Source organism: Puma concolor, chromosome C2, assembly GCF_028749965.1.
Source record: "Puma concolor isolate L17-30 chromosome C2, mPumCon1.1.hap2, whole genome shotgun sequence".
Taxonomy (NCBI): domain Eukaryota; kingdom Metazoa; phylum Chordata; class Mammalia; order Carnivora; family Felidae; genus Puma; species Puma concolor.
This window is the reverse complement of record NC_141675.1, coordinates 9,495,662-9,518,576: the sequence shown is the minus strand read 5'-3', so window position 1 is coordinate 9,518,576 and position 22,915 is coordinate 9,495,662. Positions and strand designations below refer to the sequence as shown.

The 22,915-nt window shown below is 47.7% G+C and overlaps 1 protein-coding gene across 1 annotated transcript in view; it reads right to left on the bottom strand.

Annotated features, from left to right (window-relative positions):
* Positions 1 to 19,055, bottom strand: part of LOC147577079 (uncharacterized) — a 73,987-nt gene extending 54,932 nt beyond the window's left edge. Inside the window, exons 1-2 of the mRNA XM_086676243.1 lie at positions 18,994 to 19,055; positions 15,804 to 16,476 (exon numbers count right to left, since the gene is read on the bottom strand). Coding sequence (XP_086532369.1) covers positions 15,804 to 16,476; positions 18,994 to 19,055 — 735 coding nt within the window. The remainder of the gene's footprint in view (positions 1 to 15,803; positions 16,477 to 18,993) is intronic.
* Positions 19,056 to 22,915: the final 3,860 nt, after the last annotated feature.

The following is a 22,915-nucleotide window of genomic DNA, read 5'->3' as shown; positions in this document are numbered from 1 at the left end:
GACTTCTCAGCTATAGAGGAGCACAGCATTCTCGTTCCTCTCAGCCTCCAGCTCGGGCTTGAGATAAAGATACCCCCACTCATTTTCTGGGTAAACTTTAGCCCCAGCAGCCCCTACTAACCGTTTCACCAATGAGTTACACAGAATGACTTTTAACACCAGGAGTTTTAAATCAGGTAAGTGTTTTCTGGTGTTAAAAGTTCCATTCAGAACGTAGGGGAGCTAAGGCATCACCCCCAGATTCTTCCTTGCCACAGGTCCTCACAGCCACGGCCAGCTGTCCTGAGCCTCTACCCCAAGACACATGGCATCCTTACCCTGGCCTGGAGCTGCCACCGCTCTCCCTGGGCCTTTCCCCGCTCCCTGCTCCCACACCCTGGCTCTCTTCACAGCAGCCGGGGGACCCACTCAAAAAGTAAATCCACTCACATCACCCCCCTCCCGGCTCAGAATTCTCCAGCAACTTCCTTCCAATCATACTCAAAATAAAGTCTTGGGGCACCTGGGTGGCTCAGTCAGTTGAATGTACTCTCAGTTTCAGCTTGGGTCATGATCCCAGGGTTGTGACATTGAGCCCTGCATCAAGCTCAGTGCTGAGTGTGGGGCCCGCTTAAGATTCTCTTGGGGTGCCTGGGTGGCTCAGGTGGTTAAGCATCCGACTTAAGCTCAGTTCATGATCTCTCAGCTCATGAGTTCAAGCCCCACATTGGGCACCTGGAGCCTACTGTGAATTCTGTGTCTCCTTCCCTGCTCATGCTCTCTTTCTCTCTCAAAAATAAATATTTTTTTAAATTTTTAATAAAAAAAAAAAGATTCTCTCGCTCTCTCCCTCTGTCCCTCTCCCCTACTCTTTCTAAAATGAATAAAATGAAAATAAAATAAAATAAAAATAAAATCTCAACTCCTGACCACAGCCAGGCAGGCCAGTGGGACACAGGCCTGTCCTGACCATCCCCCTCATCCACATCCACTTTCCTGGGGGGTCGTGGGGGGGGTACCCTGCATTACAGCCACACCAGCCTTCTTGCAGAGGCCTGGGAACTTGGGGCTTGCTCTGAAAGGATGCATGTTTTCCCATGGCTCATCCCCCTCCCTATTTTGGGGTCTCTGCTCACCCATAACCTCCCTAAGCACGCCTTCGTGGCCCCTCCAGCCTCCATCACCCTTCCCTCCCTATGGCCCATAGTCACTACCTGGCATTACAGCCTACACCTGCTACTCGATGGCGCCTCTCTCACCAGCCCCCAGACCTGGGCTGTCTAGGTTACAGTCATACCTCAACGCCTGGCCCACTCAACACACACTTCCCTTCACTCTTCTAACCAGATCTCCAGCTCCTCATCCTGCCTAGAAGGCACTGACCACAACCAAAGCAGACGCTTACCTGCTGAAGACCTACGAAATCAGAACCAATGTTTCTGGGATACGCATAAGCTGCTCAGCAAATACACTGCCATGAGGCACACACACATGTCATTGTCACCCCCACAGCCTGGAGCCACAGCACCTGCCCCTACCAGTCTGTAAGAGCTGGGGCGGCCACCATGGGAAAAGACTTCTTACTTTAATATTCCCGTTCTTCAGATAAAGTTAGGGAAAATGAAAACAGGCCATGCTTGGCTTTCTTTCCCAATCTCTGAATGAGCAGAGAAATCAGTAAGAATAATCAAGTCTAGTTCAGTATCTCTCTTCTCGTGCAGATCTCATGCTATTGTTTGGGTTTGGGCTTTTGTTGTTGTTGTTAATACCTTTTTTTAAAACAACAAAATAATTGGTAAAATCCAATGAAGTATTATTTCTAAAATAGTTGTATTTACTTCCCTTCGGGGAAAAACAGCAGCTCTTCTTGAAATCTATTTCTGACAGAGTAAGATATGACGCTAATACACGTGTTATTTCATTATTTTTGAAATTAAAATATCAATTTGGGTCATAGCTACAAAAGTCAAATATTTCAAACATCAGCAGTTTAAAATAAACACTAGGACACTTCTATAATGAAGCTTTAAGCTTTAAAAATATACACTGAGGTCCTATCACTTAACAGCACATTCCCTGCAGAGATTCAGTGCCCCCAGAACAAAAATTTAAGTCAATTTGATACGGACTCTACCTCGTGTTTCCCAGCTGAGATGCATTACTATAAAAATGAGGGGCAAGGGAAGGGCCGCGTGGAAGCTTACTGATAAAAGTTGGTCGGTGAGTCCCAGGACAATGGTGGCAGGAGAGGTCAGCGGCCAAACAACAACGCACAAACTGTGTGCAAAAATGCACGGAAACAACCAGTGCCCTGGCCAGCTCCTCGGTCTGTCCCGTTGCAGGGGCCTTAGAGCCACTGCCGCGCCCCAGGAGCGGAGAGAGCAGCAAGCTAACCGTGCCACTTAGAACAGGCTCTTGACCAGACAATCTCCAGTGTTCGATCACCCTCGGACTTACCTGCACTCCTTACACTTTCTACGAAACGCCGAGGCTCACTTTTAACCTAAAATGGGCAAACTTTCTCCACGAGCCACTCTGTCCTTTCCTAGTCCCACACGGGGTTAAATAAGAGAGCCTCAAAGGAGGGAAGAAGGAAGTCTTAGGAGGGAGGGACTGAGAGAGGGCTGGGGGGAGTGGGAACAGCACAGAAATAGAAACAGGGAGAGACAGAAACAGAGAGAGAAAGAGAGAGAGAGAGAGAGAGAGGGAGGGAGGGAGGGAGAGAAAGACAGCAAACGGCAGAGAAACAGAGAAAGAGACAAAGCGGGAAAAAGAGACAAGAAACTGACAACACAGAGAAAGAAAAAGGCAAGGAACAACGGAGAGAGCAAACGACACGGGGAGAGAGAGAGAGAGAGAGGAGGGAAAAGTTCGCGGGAAAAAGGAGTGATGTGTTTCATGGAAAAGCTATCAGTTACCGAGGCGTTCCTTTTCCATGTACTGTATTATGCCATATGTGGGAAGTGAACAAGGCTGGAGCTCCGCCTAAGAACATCTGCCACGGACTTTAAAAGCCCTAATAATAGCACAGCTGGTGTCCCCAGCCTAATGAGCTCACCGCCCACGTGACCGCTCTCCCCCAGCAGCTCCTCCCCAGAGAGGCGGCGTCCAACAACGGCCAGTCCCCGCCACTCTGCCCTCCCTCCTCCAGGCTTTATTTCCTCCACCCACCCCCCTCCCTCCCCCAAAACCACCACCCCCACCCACTTTCCAGAGCTGAGTTACTCTGATCCAACAGCTCCTTTGAACAGCGGCGAACAGCGGCGTTCTGAACACAAAAGGCACAGCTCAGAAATAAAAGGTAGGGCACCACTACAAACCTTCCAGACATTAAAAGGATAATTGTTATGCCAATAAATCAACCGCTTGGATGAAACAGGCAAATTCCTTGAAATGCGGAACTTAACCAAAACTAACTCAAGAGGAAAGAACAGATCTGAATGACCCAGGATTTATTAAAGCAATGGAACTCCTAACGAAAAACTTTTGCAGATACAAGGAAAGGCCAGTATGCCACCAGGTGTGCCTTGCTGCCAGGGTACAGGGTAGGGGCTCCACCAGGAGCCCTGGTGGCTGGAGAGGACAGTCTCTGGTGGGGAGGCTCTCAGCCAGCTTGACTTTCCCACTGACCACTGCGTGTTGCTAGGAGAAGACCATGCACAGCAAAACTGGAAAGGGGCTGGGGAGGATGTGAACAAAGAAGTGAGGTTTTAAAGGGCTGGGAAGCTTTACCCCTCTCTGGTATAATAACTTTTTGGAATTAATTCCCATATAGTACACTTTTAAAAGTCCTCTAATACGCTGAACAACCTATACTTAGCATCAGGAAGGGCAAGCATTTCAGCCTCTAAGGGGAAGCCTATTGGAACAGGACAGACAGGAGACTCCAGTTGGCACGGATATCGTATCCATAGCAATTGTAAGAGGAGCTAAAAAATCTGGGACCTCTCTCTCTCTCTCTCTCTCTCAGTCCAGGCGACACATCCTGGCCACAAAGAGGAGCCAAATGGACATGATACATGGGACTTATTCACCAGAAAAAGACAAAAAGAAGGCCACATTTCAGAAACCACGCTTGGTAACATACAATAGCAAGGATGTGTCTGTAAACATGCAGTCCAGAGGCTAGCAAATCACTAGATTCTACCCTGCTTACCAGGTAATTTTATCAATAGCAACCACAGGACTAGCTAAAAGGGGGGCAACCATGAATTCTTCTCTACTATTAAACACTGTTGCGCACTAAAAGACAGTGTTTTACATCTTGTTAACGCCATGAAACAGTTATCTAAGCCTTGACAACTTCCTATTTTAATTTTTTTTTCTTAACCTTTATTTACTTTTTTGAGACCGAGAGAGACAGAGCATGAACGGGGGAGGGTCAGAGACAACTTCCTATTTTAATTCAGTATCAAGCCACTCTTGCTATTACCACTACAAAATCCACAAAAACTTAAAAGAACGATCACAGTATGTGAAGGACCACCATAAGTGCCTTTGTACGTTATTCCCTTCTCAGAATGTTGAATACGCTGAGAAGAATCCTTGTAAGACACAACACAGTTGCTTCCATTCACAAAACACAAAAAGCATTAGCAGATTCAACTGCCATTCTGTCTTTACTAACCTGCCCTTTCACTTTTCACTCTTTTGAGGCAGGACGTCCAGGCCAAGAACTCTGGTTCTCAAGCCTCACGCTGTCCTGCTCCATCTTTGGGCCCAAGACAGTGCCCTTCAAGCCATGTGGGAGCATAAGGGGAAAAAATCAGTAATACTGATTCTGCCTTTATTGCAAATGTCGGTATTTTGTTCATCACAGATTTCTTTGTGCTTTTTTTTTTAGAGACACTGCACTAAAATATTTTTATTTTATTTTTTAATGCTTATTTTTGAGAGAGAGAGAGAGAGAGCGCGCGCGAGAGCCAATGCACGAGCAGGGGAGGGGCAGAGAGACAAGGAGACATAGAATCAGAAGCAGCCTCCGGGCTCCAAGCTCCAAGCTTCCGAGCTGTCAGCACGGAGTCCCACGTGGGGCTTGAACTCACCAACTACGAGATCATGTCTTGAGTCGAAGTCAGACGCTGAAGCGACTGAGCCACCCAGGCACCCCATAAAATATTATTTGTCTTGATGACTTAAATTTTGTACCGTAGGCAAGTGCCTCTATCATTTCACCCTACATCTGACCCTGGGCCACCATGATAATACACCCTGTGTGAACCAAAGAAGAAACACTAAACACCCATGCTTCATTAGCTACCCTAAAGACTGAGGAACAGCTGCCTTGAGGACCATCTACTAGGGGTGTATGTGTATGCACCAAGGGGGTGGGGGCAATGGGATGAAAACCACAGGTTAAGGCACTGGTAAATTCTGTGGAACTATGTTACATCACGTTGCGTTAAAATCTAATAGTTGCCAAATTAACTAGAACCTTTAATTTGTCTTACACATGCAGGGTCATTAATTCTTATGTGCCTATCCACCTTGCACGGTCAATGCCTCCTTGTAGGTAACCACCATTCTTCTGATCCTTATTCCAGGATAGTTTTGCCGGCTTTTGAACTTCCTGAAAATGGAATCCTATAGAGTATACTTGTATTTCTGGTCTCCTGGGCTCAACATTTTGTCTGTAAGATTCATCTATTTATTGCAGGTATTCGTATTTCATTCTTTTTTAATGCTGAGTAGTATTCCATTATATGGATAAACCATGATTTGTTTTTACAGTCACTAGGGAATAGACATTTGGGTTTTTTCCAGTTTGGAGCTAACATGAGTAAAGCTGCTATTAACCAAGAAGACAGCATGCATTTCTGTTAAGTATATGCCCAGGAGTGAATCTTTGAGTCATAATGGATATGGTCAGCTTTAGTAAATATTGACATTTTTTTTTAAGTTTATTTATTTTGAGAGAGAAAGACAGAGTGTGCTGCGTGCACAGGGGAGGGACGGGGGGAGGCGGAAGGGAGAGAAAGAGACGGAGGGAGAATCCCAAGCACACTCCACACTGTCAGTATGGAGCCCGACGCGGGGCTCAAGCTCACGAACCATGAGATCATGACCTGAGCTGAAACCAAGAGCCAGATGCTCAAACAGCCGAGCCACCCAGGTGCCCCAATATTGTCAATTTTCCAAGTGGTCGTTCTTTGTATGTAGCGTGTGAGACTTCCACTTGTCCCACATCCTCACCAGCGGTTAGTATTGTCAGACTGCATATTTTTTCCACTGTGGCGGAGCTGCAGAAGTTATCTTTGTTCAAGCAAGCAATTTCTAATTCCCTCCAATTTTACCGTGATTCTATAGCTCCAACAATACACACTATAAAACCTCGAGTTAAATGTGTAGGAATCACAAGAAAGTGCGGCAAAATCTCAAATTCAGAGCTCGCAAATTACGAGAATTCATAAAACATGGACACCCATGAAACAAGCGTACGTGATGCTTGGCAATGAAACCTGCAAATGTTCATGAACACAAGAATCCTTGTAATCAACATACTGTAAGTTATTTCCAAGGCTAGGCCAGCATCCCCTCTGATACAACTCTACAGATCTTGTCATACCAACTAAGTAGAAACAAACCCAAAGAAGATTTTAGCTGTTATCTTACTTGGCCCCCCACAGCAGAGTGACCCCATGAACCCCACTCATCGCTGCCAGAACACTCCCTCCCCGTGCACTTCTGGTCTCCTCCTGCTCGACCTCTGGGAGTTCTTCTCCACGTGACATTACTACCATCTACACGGGGATGGCCCCCAAGCCCTCACCTCACACCCAGATCTCTCTTCCAAGCCTCAGACCCAGACATTCCACTGCCTTAAACACCTTCGCTAGGGAACCTCCAAAGCACATCAAACTCCAAGCACGCTCAAAACAGGATCCTGCAAGTCCTAACCCCTGCGCAACTGAGTTATCACAATGGAGTTAACCCAATTCAAAAATCTCAGCCTCATCCTTGACCTCCCTAACCCTCCCACCATCTCTTCAAAGACATGGCAAGCCGTAGCTCCTCAAGGCCACCCAAAGGAATCCATTTCTGTCCATCCACACTACCGCTCACCTACTGCCCAGTTGAAGTCACGACCCTCTCTCACCTGTAGCCAAGCCAGAGCTTCAGCACGGGTCTGTCACTCCGGTGGCAGATAAGGCCTGAGAGCCTGAGACCACACACCCGCCTGGGCACATTCACGGAGTGAAGCCAGCCCCGTGACACCGCGCCCCACTATGGGCCTTCTCTTCGCAACGTCTACATCCCTGCTCTGCCCTGCTCAACAAATGCGCGTGCAACTTCTGAGTCTGCGAGGGGAAGGGTCACACGTGGTCTTGCTGAGGTTCTCCGCCACGCTGCCTCTTCCGTCAGTATACAAAGGATTACCAAAAAGGATAAAAGTCTGATGATGAAATAACCAAACTCTCCTCTTTATTCTCTTTGTTCCCTTCCATAGGAATATCATTTCTAGGATCAAGAGACTTAGCTAAAAGTTTTTCAAGTTAACATCCAATAGTTGCTACGGCATTCCTCTTGTAATCTCTTAACACAAACTATTTTCCTTCCTTCCAAGTACCGTATCCACACACCTACCGCATCAGTCAAAAGCTTAGTCTATTTTCCCAGTGATTTGCTTGTCATACCTTTTATCTACTGTTACGGTATTAAGAATTTTGTTTCCCCAGATAGATATTTTCTCAAAACATTTAATACCAAACTACACCTCTTCCACAAGAGACCTTTGAAACGTCTTGATATTTGTGTCCAACTATCGAGTCCAAAGTGATTTCTCTGATGCCTTGGGATCCTTGGAGGTGAACCGTTTCTCCTCAAAGCCAAAGGAGGGAAGTTAATGGTCAGGTGAGCAAAACCCACAGCCCACACCACTGCCTTAGGTCATGGGGACCATCCCTGTCAGTACCATAAAGATGAAAGCCAACACGAACCCTTGGGGCATGGCACAGAGTGTGTGCTATGAAATTATGTGTGGCTGAACAGATCATAAGGAGTTCAACAACAACAATAATGCCTAACACAAAATATTTACTATGAGCCGAGCACACGTATTGACTCATGTAATCCCTTTAATAACCCTATGAGGTTACCATACAAGTTAATGATTCAGAAACTGGCTGCCATAAACAGGAGGGGTTTTTTTTTGTTTTTTGGGTTTTTTTTGCCAGGTTCAACACACCTAACCCTGAAAAAGCACCAATCTTAAAGGGGAAAAAAAAAAAACATGGCTTCAAACGTATCAATAGTATCAGTTTATCCAAATTATTAAGCCCGGAGGATTTTTTTTTTTTAAGAAATGAACAGAAATAAAGCTACTCCCCCCACCCCCAAGTCCATAAAACACCACTGTACAATTCCCACAGTATTCAGCATTTAAAACATATTCTGGATGCAAAGGTTGCAATGAAATACCCGCCGTGTGGATGCCACTGTTCTCTTCTCTCCTGCAAAAGCCAGTGAACCAATGGTCTCAGAAAGTCTGCGTCCAACTGGGAACACTCACACGGCACCAATGACTCACACATGTACCAAATTGCTCATTTTCCTTCTTCCCACCTTTCCTCAAAACCATTACACTGCTATTCCTGAATCATAGGTTTGGTTTTTTTGTTTGTTTTTTTGGTGTTTTTAATTCCCTGGCACAAAGCTGACCAATGCCAACTATGTAACACGACAAGAATCTGCCTGTCGCTTTAGTTTAAACCTCCAATTTCCTTCCAAGGTTTGAAATTCTGCAATGCGCGCAAGGCCCACATTTTTGGACCACTCTTTTAAACGACAAGAACGTGGCCCTGACGTTACAACCGTGCTGCCAGACCCCTGCAGATGTCAGACCACCAAACAAACACCTGCCACTCGAAGGCAAGGTCCAACAGGCAAACAAAATTTATTCTTAGAACTCTGGACTCAGAATCGCAAAATGTGATGTCCTGCCTTACTGAGTTGGCTTTCTACTGCTGTCCACCTTGTTCCCCCAACTCAAACACACCAATTTCCATTCAAAATTAAAAAGGAGAGAGAAGAATGGAAGGAAAGATCATCCACTCACAGACAGCAGCTTCTAGAAGCCTTAGTAATCTGAGTGCCAGCACACTTACTAAGTAAAATTCAATGCGATGCCCACAGAGTTAGACGGTAATTAGGAGCAAGGACTGAAGCAAGAGTTCTGCTTTTCAGGCATTCCCCAAGCTCAAAGCTGGGCAAAAACTGTGGCTAGTGGGGAGAGAATAACAGAATAGAGAAAAGTGACTCAAAAGAAACAACCAAAAAAAAACAACAACAAAACAAACTAACGAAAAGAAATAACCACATCACATCCATTTGGATGACTATTATAAAAAAGAAAGAAAGAAAGAAAGAAAGAAAGAAAGAAAGAAAGAAAGAAAGAAAGAAAGAAAGAAAAGTAAAAAACAAAACCAAAACTGAAAATAACAAGTGTTGGTGAGGACGTAGAGAAATTGGAACACTTGTGCTTTCCTGGTAGGACAAAAAAAAATGATCCAGCCATCAAGAAGAAAAGGTATGGTGCTTCCTCAAAAACGAAACCTAGAATTACCACTGGATCCAGCAATTCCACTTGTGGGTACCCACCCAAAAGAAGGTTAATCAAGACTCAAACAGGTATTTGTACACCCATGTTCATAGATGCATTATTCACCATGGCCAAAAGGTTGAAGCAACCTAAGCGTCCAAAGATGGATGAATGGATAAATAAAATGTGACACGTACACACAATGGAATATTATTCGGCCTGAAAAAGTTAAGACGCTCTGGTACATGCTACAACATGGATGGACCTCGAAGACATTATGCTAAGTGAGAAAAGCCGGATAGAAAACAGCAAACCATATGATTCCTCTTATACGAGGTACCTGGAGACTCACAGAGACAGAAAGGAGAACGGTGGTCACCCGACACTGGAGGGACAAGGGAACTGGGAGTTAGTGTTTAGTGGGTACACAGGGGGGATAGACGAATGTGCTACCTGCACCACCGTGTGAACGTATTTAATGCCATGAAACTGCCCACTGGGAAATGGCTACAGTGGTGAATTTTTGTTATGTATATTTCGCCACAACTTTTTAAAACGACATAGAAGAGGGCCGACACATTAGGTATTTCATCTCTCAGACTGGGGTCTGGGGCAAGAAAAGAAGAATTCTGCAAAGGCGCTTTCCCTGCGCCCATCCCCCCTACGTGAGGTCACGGAAGAGGCACCCTAGGCCGAGAACTCTGTCGCTGCTGGGAAAGCTGCTGGGAAAGCGGGAGGGGAGAAGAGAGGGCGAGGAAGGTTACCTATAGGCTGGGGTCAGACCCACCCACCTTCTGTCTGGCTTCCACTCTGCCACTCTGTCTAGTAATGTCCGGTGACCTGGCACAACAAAGAGGAGGTGAGCGTCTGATAGACTCTCCCAACTACACGGCTAGCACTTAGGGAGAACTGCTGCTCTGGCACATTTTTCAGAACTCGAAACATCACCCCAAGTTTCAGGCGTGTGCTGCGGCAGGAAGGGGGGTAAATGGCCACGTTTTGGACTGCTTCTCCTCACTGCTGATCGAGAGGCGACCGTGCGTCCCTTCCCTGCCTGGGTCTTCCCATTTTACACGTCACTGCCCGCAGCTGAAGGGAAGAGGTGGGCGCTGGGGAGGGAACAGGCTCGGTGATCTCTTCTGAGAAGCCCCCACCCCTGTCCTTTCAGGGGCGGGCAAGAGGTTGAACCCAGCTCTGAGCCCCAGCGCCCCTCGGTGCGCAGGGGACTTGATGTGCTGGCCACTTGTTCTTCCCAACATATGCCAAGTCTGGCCTTGTGCCCATGGGAAGAACATTCTGGGGAACCCCAAAAAGGGAAAGAGGTCTCTGAGCATCAGTACGACCCAGAGATGTGTTTAAAATGCAGGTTCAGGGGCGCCTGGGTGGCTCAGTCGGTTAAGCGTCCAACCTCGGCTCAGGTCATGGTCTCGCGTGATCTCACGTGAGTTCGGGCCCCGCGTCGGACTCTGCGCTGACAGCTCAGAGCCTGGAGCCTGCTTCAGATTCTGCGTCTCTTTCTCTGCCCCTCCCCCACTCATGCTCTGTTTCTCTTTCTCTCTCTCTCTCTCTCTCTCTGTCAAAAATAAATAAACATTAAAAAAAATTAAATAAATAAAATGCAGATTCAGATTTAGCAGGTCTGGGGCTGCGTGTGGGTCTCTGTAGGTGTGCAGGGCGCCCAGGCGATGCTGGTTGGCACTGGAGGCCCACCTGCCATGGGCTGCGTCGTGACGCCTTATGCTTCTGCAACCAGCTGGGACCAGGACAGCGGGGACCAAGGGAGACGCACGACCGGCAACAGTCAGGATCCCCCTCTCTTGGACATCGCCCTCCTCCACCCAGGCCACGGCCCAGTGGTCCCACCATAAATCTGGACTCTCGGTCCCCTTAGGCATAAAGAGTCTCAATGAAATTCTTTCCCTACACAGTTTCCCAAAGGTCTTCCGGCAACTTCAAGGATTGAACTACGACTGCCCTCATTGCTCACCTGCTTCCTTGGGTTCAAATTCATGATTCAATAACATAAGTGAACCCAAACCTACTGTAACACTCTAGGGAGACTATTGTTGTTTGACCACATCCCCAACTGGAAATTATTTGATAAGGAGAATAAAAGGAGGCAAGGCTATACTAGATCACACCTTCTCAACTTTTTGCAAAACTTAAATAGTGAGAGCTCGCAGAATGCTCCTATCATAAAACCCCAGGCCCGCAGCATAGGCTCTTGATGTTAAAGAACTGCCTGGAAGGACTTTTTGATTTTACCAAAACAACCAGAAGAAGTGACGGAGAACTTTGAAAATCCCAGGGTTCTCCATGTGCATAGATGCTTTTTCCTCCCCAAACCTAGAGAAGGAAAATCAAAATCCTGACCCTGGTTCTAATCAATACCCATTTTAAGTGACATATACAAACCTGCGTCTACGGAAGCCAATGTAGGACCTGCCAATAGCTAACCTGTGTGAACGTAATCCAGGAGACAGCAGCTTTTAATCATAATAATCTCACTATCAGGGTGCCTGGGTGGCTCAGTCAGTTAAGTGTCTGACTCTTGATTTCAGCTTAGGTCATGATCTCATGGTTTGTGAGATAGAGCCCCACATCAGCGCAGAGCCTGCTTGGGATTTTCTCTCCGTCTCTGCCTCTCTCCCCCTCCCATGCACACTGTCTCTCAAAATAAACAAATAAACTTAAAAAAAGACAATCTCACTGTCTAGTAACTAAGTCTAATCATTAAGGAGGAGTGCAGTAAAGAATGAAGTGTTCTGAATGGTATGATACAAGGAATACTTTTCAGAAAAAGTCAAATCACTTGATCCACAGGTTCACAGTTATCTTCAACAAATTTTGGGGGGAGAAAAAAAAGATTTCAAAGTCCCCTGTAAACCCAGAGTATGGTCTTCCTTAACATTCAAATCCAGATAATTTATACTCTGGTGGTTAAGTCAATAATACACCTACCTCCCTTCAATACTAGAGCATCCTTTTCAGCTATTACTATAAAATCCATGTCCTCTGGGGAGGAGATTACCTTCTGCTTTTAACAGTCCTAGCATATCATAAAGCCCGGAACTAGCAAAGCCGCTAGAAATAATCCAGCTCCAAGATTCTCAAACTGGGGTACACATGCCGCAGAGAAGCCCCCCAGAGCCTCGGGGGAGAAAAAGTGCATCGTCCTCAAGTACTTTTTGACTCAAGGCAGCAATTTAAAGCATCTTTTACATTAAAACAGATGAATCCTGCATCCTATTCTCCATTAAAGGAATCACTGAACTCACATTGAAAAATTCACTGAAATGTGCCAGAAACCTCGGGCTGCACCTCCCGTATCCCTCTTTCCAGAGTTCTTTGCCCTGAAGGTTACGGGGCAAGCTTCAGAAATATCGATATAACTCATTTCACAGCTTGAGACACTGAGGCCAAAAGATTCCCAAGGCTTGTGAGTGGTCACTAGAAGTCACTGCCACGGGGCGCCTGGGTGGCTCAGCCGGTTAAGCGTCCAACTCTTGATTTCAGCTCGGGTTATGATCTGGCAGTCTGTGGGTTCGAGCACTGCGTCGGGCTCTCCACTGATGGTGCAAAGCCTGCTTGGGATTCTCTTTCCCTCTCTCTCTCTCAAAATAAAGAAATAAACTTAAAAAAAAAAAGTCACTGCTATTCGTTAGTCTTCAAAGAGAGTTACAGCCCTCTTCCCACTAACCAGGTGAGGCTGGGAGCAGCCTTTCCTCAAATGCAGGACCAGAAGCCCAAACAAGGATGTCAAGAGCTCGCCTTCCACCTGTGTTCCACCCTCTTCTGCCTCGGGTGCACTACTAACAAACATGTAATTAAATGAGCTTCTCAATGAATAATAAAGCCACATGTCCCTTCATAAAACACATGCCAAAGCATCTCTTTAAGCAGCTGCACATCATTGGTATTATACATAGCTTGGAGGCATCCAGATTTACACGTATGCTATTAGTTACTGTCTCTCCACTAAAACTTTGAATTTTTCAACACGGCAGATGGCCTCCATTTGGATACACCTAATAAGAAGGCAAGTCAGAATAGGTAATACTTGTTCAGAATAGGTAATACTTGTTCAAAAGAAGGAAAACAATGTGGGGAGGAACCAGAAGCCCCATTCAGCAGTGTGTCTGTAGACAAAAGACACTCTCTCAAGACCATAAAATAACATCTAAGAACATACAGGAGATGGTCAACTCAAGAGTCACCTAACAGGGCGCCTGTGTGGCTCAGTTGCTTAAGCGTCCGACTTCGGCTCAGGTCACAAGCTCACGGTTCCTGAGTTTGAGCCCCGTGTCAGGCTCTGTGCTGACAGCTCAGAACCTGGAGCCTGTTTCAGATTCTGTGTCTCCCTCTCTGTCCCTCCCCCGCTCACACTCTCTCTCAAAAATAAATAAAACTTTAATAGGAAAAAAAAAAAAGTCACCTAACAATTAGAGACCTTCTGTGTGCAAGGTCAGAGGCAGGGGCGTAGAAAGCAACGACTAAAAGAGAGTCCACATCAGATGGAGACATAGGTGCTGTTGGTTTGGAAACTGATGGCTTAGGAACTCCTTGCAATAGAAATATTGCTCTAGTTTCAGAGCCCTTTTCAATGATCTGATTTGACCTTCCCGGTAAACCCATAAGAAAGATGATAATTAGTATTGTAATATCTGCTTTATTATCCCTGTTAGTGCTGAAAAGGGTTACCAGTCACATCCCTAATCATGTTGCAAGGAGACCTGAAAACCTCCCATGTCGTGTAGTCAAACTTTTACAAACACTTTATTGAAAACACTCTGTAATCCCTGGAACAATCCAATGCATGTTTGTTGCGGGGAGGCAGGCAACCCCAGAGAGGGGGAAAGCCGGGTCAGAGAGGTTAAATCAGGGCCCAAAGTCACAAAGCCAGTAAAGAGAGAGGGGCTGGAATTTGAATCCAGGTTTCCCATTCAGAGGCCTGGTCCTTTTAGGAGCACCAGCCACACAGCCAGGGTAGAGACACCCTCCAGGAAGAGCTTGGGTAACCAAATCTCACAGGCCCCTGGGGAGTCAAACAGGAACCAGTTCACACTGGGGCCAAGGTGAGACCCAACTCTTGTCAAACCTGCTGTACACGGACATGGGCTTTCTAACCCAGCTCATTACCCCTGAGCCCTGCTCAGCTCTCCAGGAGGCTCAGCCTACGCTTGTCTGGGCACCTCTGTGATAAAGCTGTGGTCAGAGATCAAAGGGCACACTTTCCGAACTGAGAGAGAGAGAGAGAGAGAGAGAGAGAGAGAGAGAGAGATGCTGTCACTCCAGGTCCAACTCAAATTGCCAGCAAGACGGCTTGCCTATCATCCTCCACTGGAACTGGGGAGACCCTCCCCTTCGCAGAGTGCTCAGAGCTGAGCAAGGCTCAGTCTCAGCTGGTCTTGTAATTGGAAACTGAAAAGGACCCAGTCTGTCACTCCCTGCCACAGATAAACAAACGATGCTCCAGGAAAGGGGACTCATTCTGCCTACAGACTTGCAGACAACACTGACGATGTTCACACATTTGTTTGAAGCAATTAAGTTCTGGTGGAGAATATCAGAAAGCAACTTAAAAAAAAAAAAAATCAGAGGCCTAAACACTCGTACTTCGGAAGTGCTCAAAGTGAACGCTGATGTGTTTCTGAGCAAGTACAGGGAAGGGTTTAAAACGCGGGCTGAACCGGGAGTGCGCAACCAGCGCCAGCTCTAGGAGCAGCTGGGCTTTTCACTTGTGCTTCCCTAAACACAACTCCACAAAAGAAAAAAACTACATTTCGTTACGTTTGTTTTTACCTGCAAGACGCTGACCTGGTAGATTCAAAAAGGATTTAAAAACTCAGGTCCAAACAGTGACAGAAGTGAACTTGTTAACTCAGAATGGAAAGGAAGGGTCCTAAAAGCCACCCGTCCGGTCCCGGACCCACTCAGAAGATGTAATTTACGTTAAGTTTTGCGGCTGAGTGGGGACCGGGGTGCTGCTCGCGCTCTGGCCGGGCTCAGCTCGGGGCTCTCTGAAGGTCGCCTCACTGTCATCTCAAGAGTGCCGGAGCGCGGAATCCAGGCCACGCGGTGTGACCGCCACCATGCCCTGTGGGCACCTTTTTGGGCCCCACGAAGGCCTCCCTCAGGTGTGGTCAATGCCAGAGGGGTACTGCCCCTCAGGGCCCCGGAGCCCACCCGCTCCCGCCACCGCAGCACGGGCCCACACTCCCCGAACACCCGTGTCCCTCCTCCCCCCCGCCCCCACCCCAGCTGGACGCGCGGACCCGGGTCTTACCTGCGAGCTGCGCTCGGAGCGCGGCCCCGTAGCCGGCGCGGTCCCGGGGGCCTCCCGCGCGGGGCTACCCGAGAGCTCGGCTCTGCGGGCCGCCACCTCCTCCTCCCCGTTGTCCCCGGCCGGGCCCCCCGCCGCCCGGCGGCTCCGGTTCCCTCCGCAGCAGCCGGCCGGGCGGCACCGGGGTGCACGCGGCGGGGCTCGGTTTCGGCGCCCCCTCCCCCTGCTGCCCGCCGCCGACTTGGCGCTCGCGGGCTCGGGGTCCGGGATTCCGGGGCGCGGGGGTCGTCGGGGTGCTCGGCTGCCCCGCGCTCCCTCCCGCGCGCAGCCCCTCTCCGGGGGGAGGGGGGGGGCGCCTGGCTCGAGGCGCGCGGGCGTCACGGGCTCGGGGCGCGCGGGGACGGCGGCGGGGTGGGCCCCGGGGCGGCGGGCGGGGGCGCTGCTGCAGACGCGGGCACTGATGCGGGCGCCGCGGCGCGGCCTCTCGCCATGGCTCCCGAGCGGGCGGGCGGGCGGTTCGCACCTCCCCTCCGCGCTGCCGTCACCGCCGGACGCGCGCCGAGCCCTCCCCTTCCACCGCCCCGCCCGCCGGCCCGCGCCGCCACCTGCGGGCCGCCCTCCAGGATCCTCGCCCGGGGGATCGCGCTCCGGCTGCCGCCAGCCGCGCCCCTTTGCCCTGCGGCCGCGGCCCTAGGCCTGCCCTGCGCCTTGCCCTTTGCGGCTGGGCTCGGAGAGGTACCCAGCGGAATACCTGGGTGGGGAAAAGCTATCCTACCGTTCCCCGCGCGCTTTTTCTATCACTTGCGCGCTTATTGTCCGTCTAGGGTCAATCTAAGGGGAGCACGGGACTCGCGCGTGCAGTTTGCCGCCAAAGCAATGGAAGTCCAGGCGTGGCGTTTCTGCAGGTCGGGCAGTCTCCTAGGGAAGCAACCCTGAGGCTTCAACAGGGGGAGGGCAGAGCCAGGGGACAGGGGCACGGGAGTTGTTGATGGCAGTCTCAACAAAATGCCACCGAAGCAGGGGGGGCGGCGGGGGTGGCGGGCGGAATCCGAAAAGGATACAGGAAGTGTTCACAAGCCACTGTACTATGCAAATCGCTGGTGGACAGTTTAACGCGGAACAACCCACATTAGCTCATTTCCAGTTGAGACCGCTGAGTCTACTAATTCGGCCCACTCTTTGCCCAAAGGTCGTAGAGGACATTGGGAAGACACAGAGAGGATTCTGACCAGAACCAAAGACGCAAGGAAGCTGAAGCATAGAAAACCTGGTTTCAAATACTCGTAGAGGATTTGAAGGGTGCGGTGAAGACTGGTTCAGGCAAGAATCATCAATGGATGCTAACGGTAGAGCGGATTTTACTGGGGAACAGATATTTCCTTGGCTTAACATGTCTCTCCATATAGATGGTTGAGGCTTATAACAGCAAGGGGGAACTATTCACAAAGGAGCAGGTGGGCAACATCTTCCTTCACCAGGTGGTCAAAATTAACATCACCGGGGCACCTGGGTGGCGCAGTCGGTTAAGCGTCCGACTTCACCCAGGTCACGATCTCGCGGTCCGTGGGTTCGAGCCCCGCGTCGGGCTCTGGGCTGGTGGCTCGGAGCCTGGAGCCTGTTTCCGATTCTGTGTCTCCCTCTCTCTCTGCCCCTCCCCCGTTCATGCTCTGTCTCTCTCTGTCCCAAAAATAAATAAAAACGTTGAAAAAAAAAATTAACATCACCAATGAGAGCAGACGGAGATCATGTCCTCAGAACACATCACCTGTGCGGTATTCCAGGGAGAACCAACAACCTGAATCTGATGATGACACCTTAGACCAACCCCAAATGAGGAACATCTATTAAAAAGGGGCAGGTAGGGGCTGTATTCTTCAAACATGTCAACATGGTAAAAGACAAAAGAAGGCTTGGAAATGTTCCAGATTTAAGGTTGCTAAAAAGTCGTGACAGCTTAATGTGATCCTTAATGTAATGTGTAAGGAAAGGAAATGCTATAAAGGATATTTCAATGGACAAAGTTGGAATCCTGATAGATTAAAGTATTGGATCAATGTTAAATTTGCTGCTGTTGACAACTTGTCCTATGGTCCTGCAGAAGAATATCCCTCTTCTTAGAAATACACACTGAGGGGGCACCTGGGTGGCTCAGTCAGGTGGGCCTCTGACTTGGGCTCAGGTCATGATCCCGTGGTTTACCGGTTCAAGCCCCGTGTCTGGCTCTGTGCTGACAGCTCAGAGCCTGGATCCGCTTTGGATTCTGTGTCTCCTTCTCTCTCTGCCCCCCTCCCATGCTCACACTCTGTCTCTCTCTCCTTCAAAAATAAACAAACATCAAAAAAAATGAAAAGAAATACACACTGAAGTGTTGTGCAGACATGATGTGTGCAATTTAACCTTCAAGTGATTCAGAAAAAAACACATTGATAGGAAAAATGGTAGAGTAAATGGTGGAAAATATTAACAATCGGTGAATCTGGGTACAGAGTGTACTAAAGCACTTCTGCACATTTGAAATATTTCCAAATAAAAAGATTTTTGAGAAACCAAATAGGGGATGAGGTGGGCCAGGAGGAAGGCAAGGTATGTAGAAGGGCAACACAAGAGATCCTTCTTTGTGGTTTTAGAACCGGTGATCCAATTTATGTAGAACTTATACACACTTAAATTAGTACAAGTAAAACTGGGGAAATCTGAATAAGGTAGGTGGATTATATCCTTGTCAATATCCTAGTTGTAATAACATATTAAGGTTTTCCAAAACGTGATCATTGGGGAAACTGGGTGAAGTGTATTATTTCTTACGACTAAATGTGATTCTACAATGATCACAATAAAAATTTCAGTTACAAAAGAAATGACCACATATCTGTCAGGTTGGTACATCGATAAACAAAGCTGCCTGGGAATATGTAAGAGCAAATGTACTGGCACTGTCTCCTTGCGGGTTTAGAGTAGACATAGGGCTGTTACCAACAGTGAGGTTTTTTTAAGGGAAAAAAAAAAAAGACTATTTGAAGTATAAATGATGGATCAGGTTCCTTCCAGTTCTGTAACTTAAGAACACTAGAGCTGGGGAATCTTTGAGATCATCTGGTCCAACCTTCTCATTTTCAGGAAACTGTGGGCAGAAAAGTGGTACATGACCAGAGGAGCATCAAATTAGTGGTAGACCCATAACTACAACCCTTGCCTGCCGAATATGTCCACTGCTCTTTGCACCTTTACCAGCTGCCTGTCACTCTCTATATCCATGAGATTCAGTCAAGCGGGGTGCCAAATTTTAAAGTCATCCGTTCATTCATTTTGAGTCCCTGACTCTGGCCTTGTGGGCATAGGGTCCTGACATCCTGTTTCCAGCACCAGATGACAGACATGGGCATCCCACCCCTGAGGAGGCCGGGCTGGTTTCCCTCTGTCACTTCCAGCCTGGAGGGAGCAGGTGGCAGGCAGGGCCCCTTGACTGAGCCCCCAGCTGTGGGCCCTGTGCTACTTCAGCAGCTTGTGACCTGCTGCTTCTGGAAGTCAAGGGTACAGGGACCTGGGAGAGAGGCTGGATGAGTATACGGAAGAGAAAATACTAATTGCCCTGGCAGGTCCCAGCCTTATCCAGCATTAGGCAGAGGTCTCTACACCAGAAGTGATTCTGGCCTCCCTTGGGGCGCAAAAAGCCACTGTATTCTTTTCTTCTGTCAAATCAAATCAAAATCAACGTATCTACGCTGATATTTGCCAGGCCCTGAATAAGTAGCTGTGGGAAAATACAAAAAAGAATATCTGATGCCTGCCCTTTAGAAACCCAAAATACAGCCGGGACCCAAGATGGAAATACAGAAAATGACCTGACAAAATAATTAAAATGCTAGCTTTGTTGGCTTGGGTTCTCCTCAAAAGCAGTTTTAGAGAAGAACTTGAGGGTGGGTATTTTCAACATTGTGTGTGTGTGTGTGTGTGTGTGTGTGTGTGTGTGTGTGCACGCATGCATGTGCATGCCCCAGGTATTGGATAGTGAACAAAAAAGTTAAAGTCTTGGCCCTACAGACCTTCCGGTCCAGAAGAGTCAGATAACATGATACACCTGCACATTCAATTAGTTTGTGACGCAGGTTAGAAGAAAAGGCACGAGAAGTAGAATGATAGGAGAATTTATGATAGATTGATCGGTCAGGGAGGATCTATCTAAGGAGGTGACCCAGAGGAGGAATAGGAACCAATCTTGCAAAGGGCGGGGGGCAGCATCAGACGAGGACACAGAAGTGAGAAAGACGTTCAGTAACTGGCACCGTGGTGGGGTTTCAGGAAAGAGCCAGACCACGGGCCCGTGCCAGGTGGAGGAAACCTAGACCATTTCGGGGCCAGCTGGGGGGCTCACCCACAGCCTCCACCTCTACCACCACCACTGTTACCAGTAACACTTGAGGAACACAGCACAATCCCACTGTGATGTAAGTGGGTTCCCAAAATTCAACTGGGAGCATGTAGCAAAGGGTCACAAAACTGAAGGTTAATTAAAAGCAATCATTTCTAGTAACTATTTCAGTTGCTATGTGAAAAAAAGAAGGGAGGGGGGCGCCTGGGTGGCGCAGTCGGTTAAGCGTCCGACTTCACCCAGGTCACGATCTTGCGGTCCGTGAGTTCGAGCCCCGCGTCAGGCTCTGGGCTGATGGCTCAGAGCCTGGAGCCTGTTTCCGATTCTGTGTCTCCCTCTCTCTCTGCTCCTCCCCCGTTCATGCTCTGTCTCTCTCTGTCCCCAAAATAAATAAACGTTGAAAAAAAAAATTAAAAAAAAAAAAAAGAAGGGAGGGTGTTTTCCACTCATTTGATAAATATGTGGGAAACTATAAAGCATCAGCTCAGCCTGAGAGCACCCCAAATGATCAGGGACCCCTCACCTAGTCACCTACTCACCTCCCACACACACATCCTCCAAGAAAAGAACTTGAACCTGCCGCCATTCCACAACAAGAGCAAAAGCCCAATCGTTATATCCCCATTCACTGAATGTCTTAGCTCGGTGTTTTAATCTAACATTTATTAAGTACATATGTGCACCAAGCCCTGTACTAAGTACTTGAATTGCATCAATTCATTGATTTTTCACAGCAACTCTTTGTGATAGCCATTATCATCTGCGGTTTAGGACTGAGCCACCTGGGTGGCTCAGTTGATTAATTGTCCAATTTTTAATTTTTCCCTCAAGTCATTATCTCATGGTTCCTGGGATCGAGCCCCAAGTTGGGCTCTGTGCTGACAGTGCAGAGCCTGCTTGGGATTCTCTCTCTTGGCCCCTTACCCTGCTCACTCTCTCTCTCTCTCAAAATAAATAAATAAACATTTTTTTTTATTAAAGATATATCTACCTTATGACCCAGAAATAGCACTGCTAGGAATTTACCCAAGGGATACAGGAGTGCTCATGCATAGAGGCACTTGTACCCCAATGTTTATGGCAGCACTTTCAACAATAGCCAAATTATGGAAAGAACCTAAATGTCCATCAACTGACAAATGGATAAAGATGTGGTTTATATATACAATGGAATACTACTTGACAATGAGAAAGAATGAAATATGGCCTTTTGTAGCAATGTGGATGGAACTGGAGAGTGTTATGCTAAGTGAAATAAGTCATACAGAGAAAGACAGATACCATATGTTTTCACTCATATGTGGATCCTGAGAAACTTAACAGAGGACCAGAGGGGAGGGGAAGGCGGGGGGGGGGGGGGGGGGGGAAGTTACAGAGAGGGAAGGAGGGAAACCATAAGAGACTCTTAAATACTGAGAACAAACTGAGGGTTGATGGGGGTGGGGGGGGAGGGGAAAGTGCATGATGGGCATTGAGGAGGGCCCCTGTTGGGATGAGCACTGGGTGTTTTATGGAAAGCAGCTTGACAATAAAATATATTTAATATTAAATTAATAAATAAATAAATAAACTTTTTAGAAAAGGAATGAGGGGCACCTGGTGGCTCAGTTGGTTGAGCATCTGACTCTTGATTTCAGCTCAAGTCATAACCTCAGGATTGTGGGATTCAGCCCCAATAAAGGCTCTGCACTAAGTGCAGAGCCTGCTTAAGATTCTCTCTCTCTCTTCCTCTGCCCCTCTGCCACACTCACATTCTTTTTCTCTAAAATAAATTTAAAAAGCAAACAAAAAACCTCCCAAAAAACAATGAAATGAGAGAGGCACCTGAGTGGCTCAGTCAGTTAAGCATCCAACTTCAGCTCAGGTCATGATCTCATGGTTTGTGGATTCGAGCCCCGCGTCAGGCTCTGCGCTGACAGCACAGAGACTGCTTGGAATTCTCTCTCTCTTCGTCTCTCTCTGTCCCTCCCCTACTCGTGCTTTCTTTCTCTCTCAAAATAGATAAATAAACTTTAAAAAAATGAAATCAGAAAACGGAGCCTCAGAGAAGTTAATTAACTTACCCAACGTCATACACTATTGACAAAATCAGAATCAATCCAGGCTTCTAGCCCCATATGACTGACTAAACACTTTGTTTTCATCCTCCTACAAAGTAAAGGAGAATCATCCTCCGTCTTGGTTAGGATTGGGATGGGAAAGGACTCCGAGGATCAAGACATGTAGCCTTATGTGTATCACACTGACCAGTTGATCATGGGATCCTTGGAAGTAAGAACAAAAAATGGATTAATACCACTAACTTCCTTATTGCATCTGGTGTCAGTTCCGAGGCTCTATACACCACCTATGCATGGATAGCTCACAACTTCACAATTCCAGCTCTGACTCTCCCTACTGAACCCCACACTCATGTAGACAAACTTCCTAATTGGCATTGCCCTCTGGATGTCTAACAAGCATCCTTGTGATGTACTAACCTGAACTACTGGTCCTGCCCCAGGTTCTGCTTTTCCAGTCTTAAGAGATTTCGGTTGCTCAGACCACAAACCAGAGTGATCATTTTTAACTTCTCTTTGTTCCCAACCTATCAGGAAGTGTGTCGGTTCTACCTTCAAAATAGAATCCAGAAACTACTTCTCACCACCTTCCTTGCTTCCAACCTACTCCAAACCACCGCCATCTCCCCTGGATCCCTCCTAACTCCTTGCTCGCTGCCTTCTTCCTCTCCCTTCCCCACAGTCCG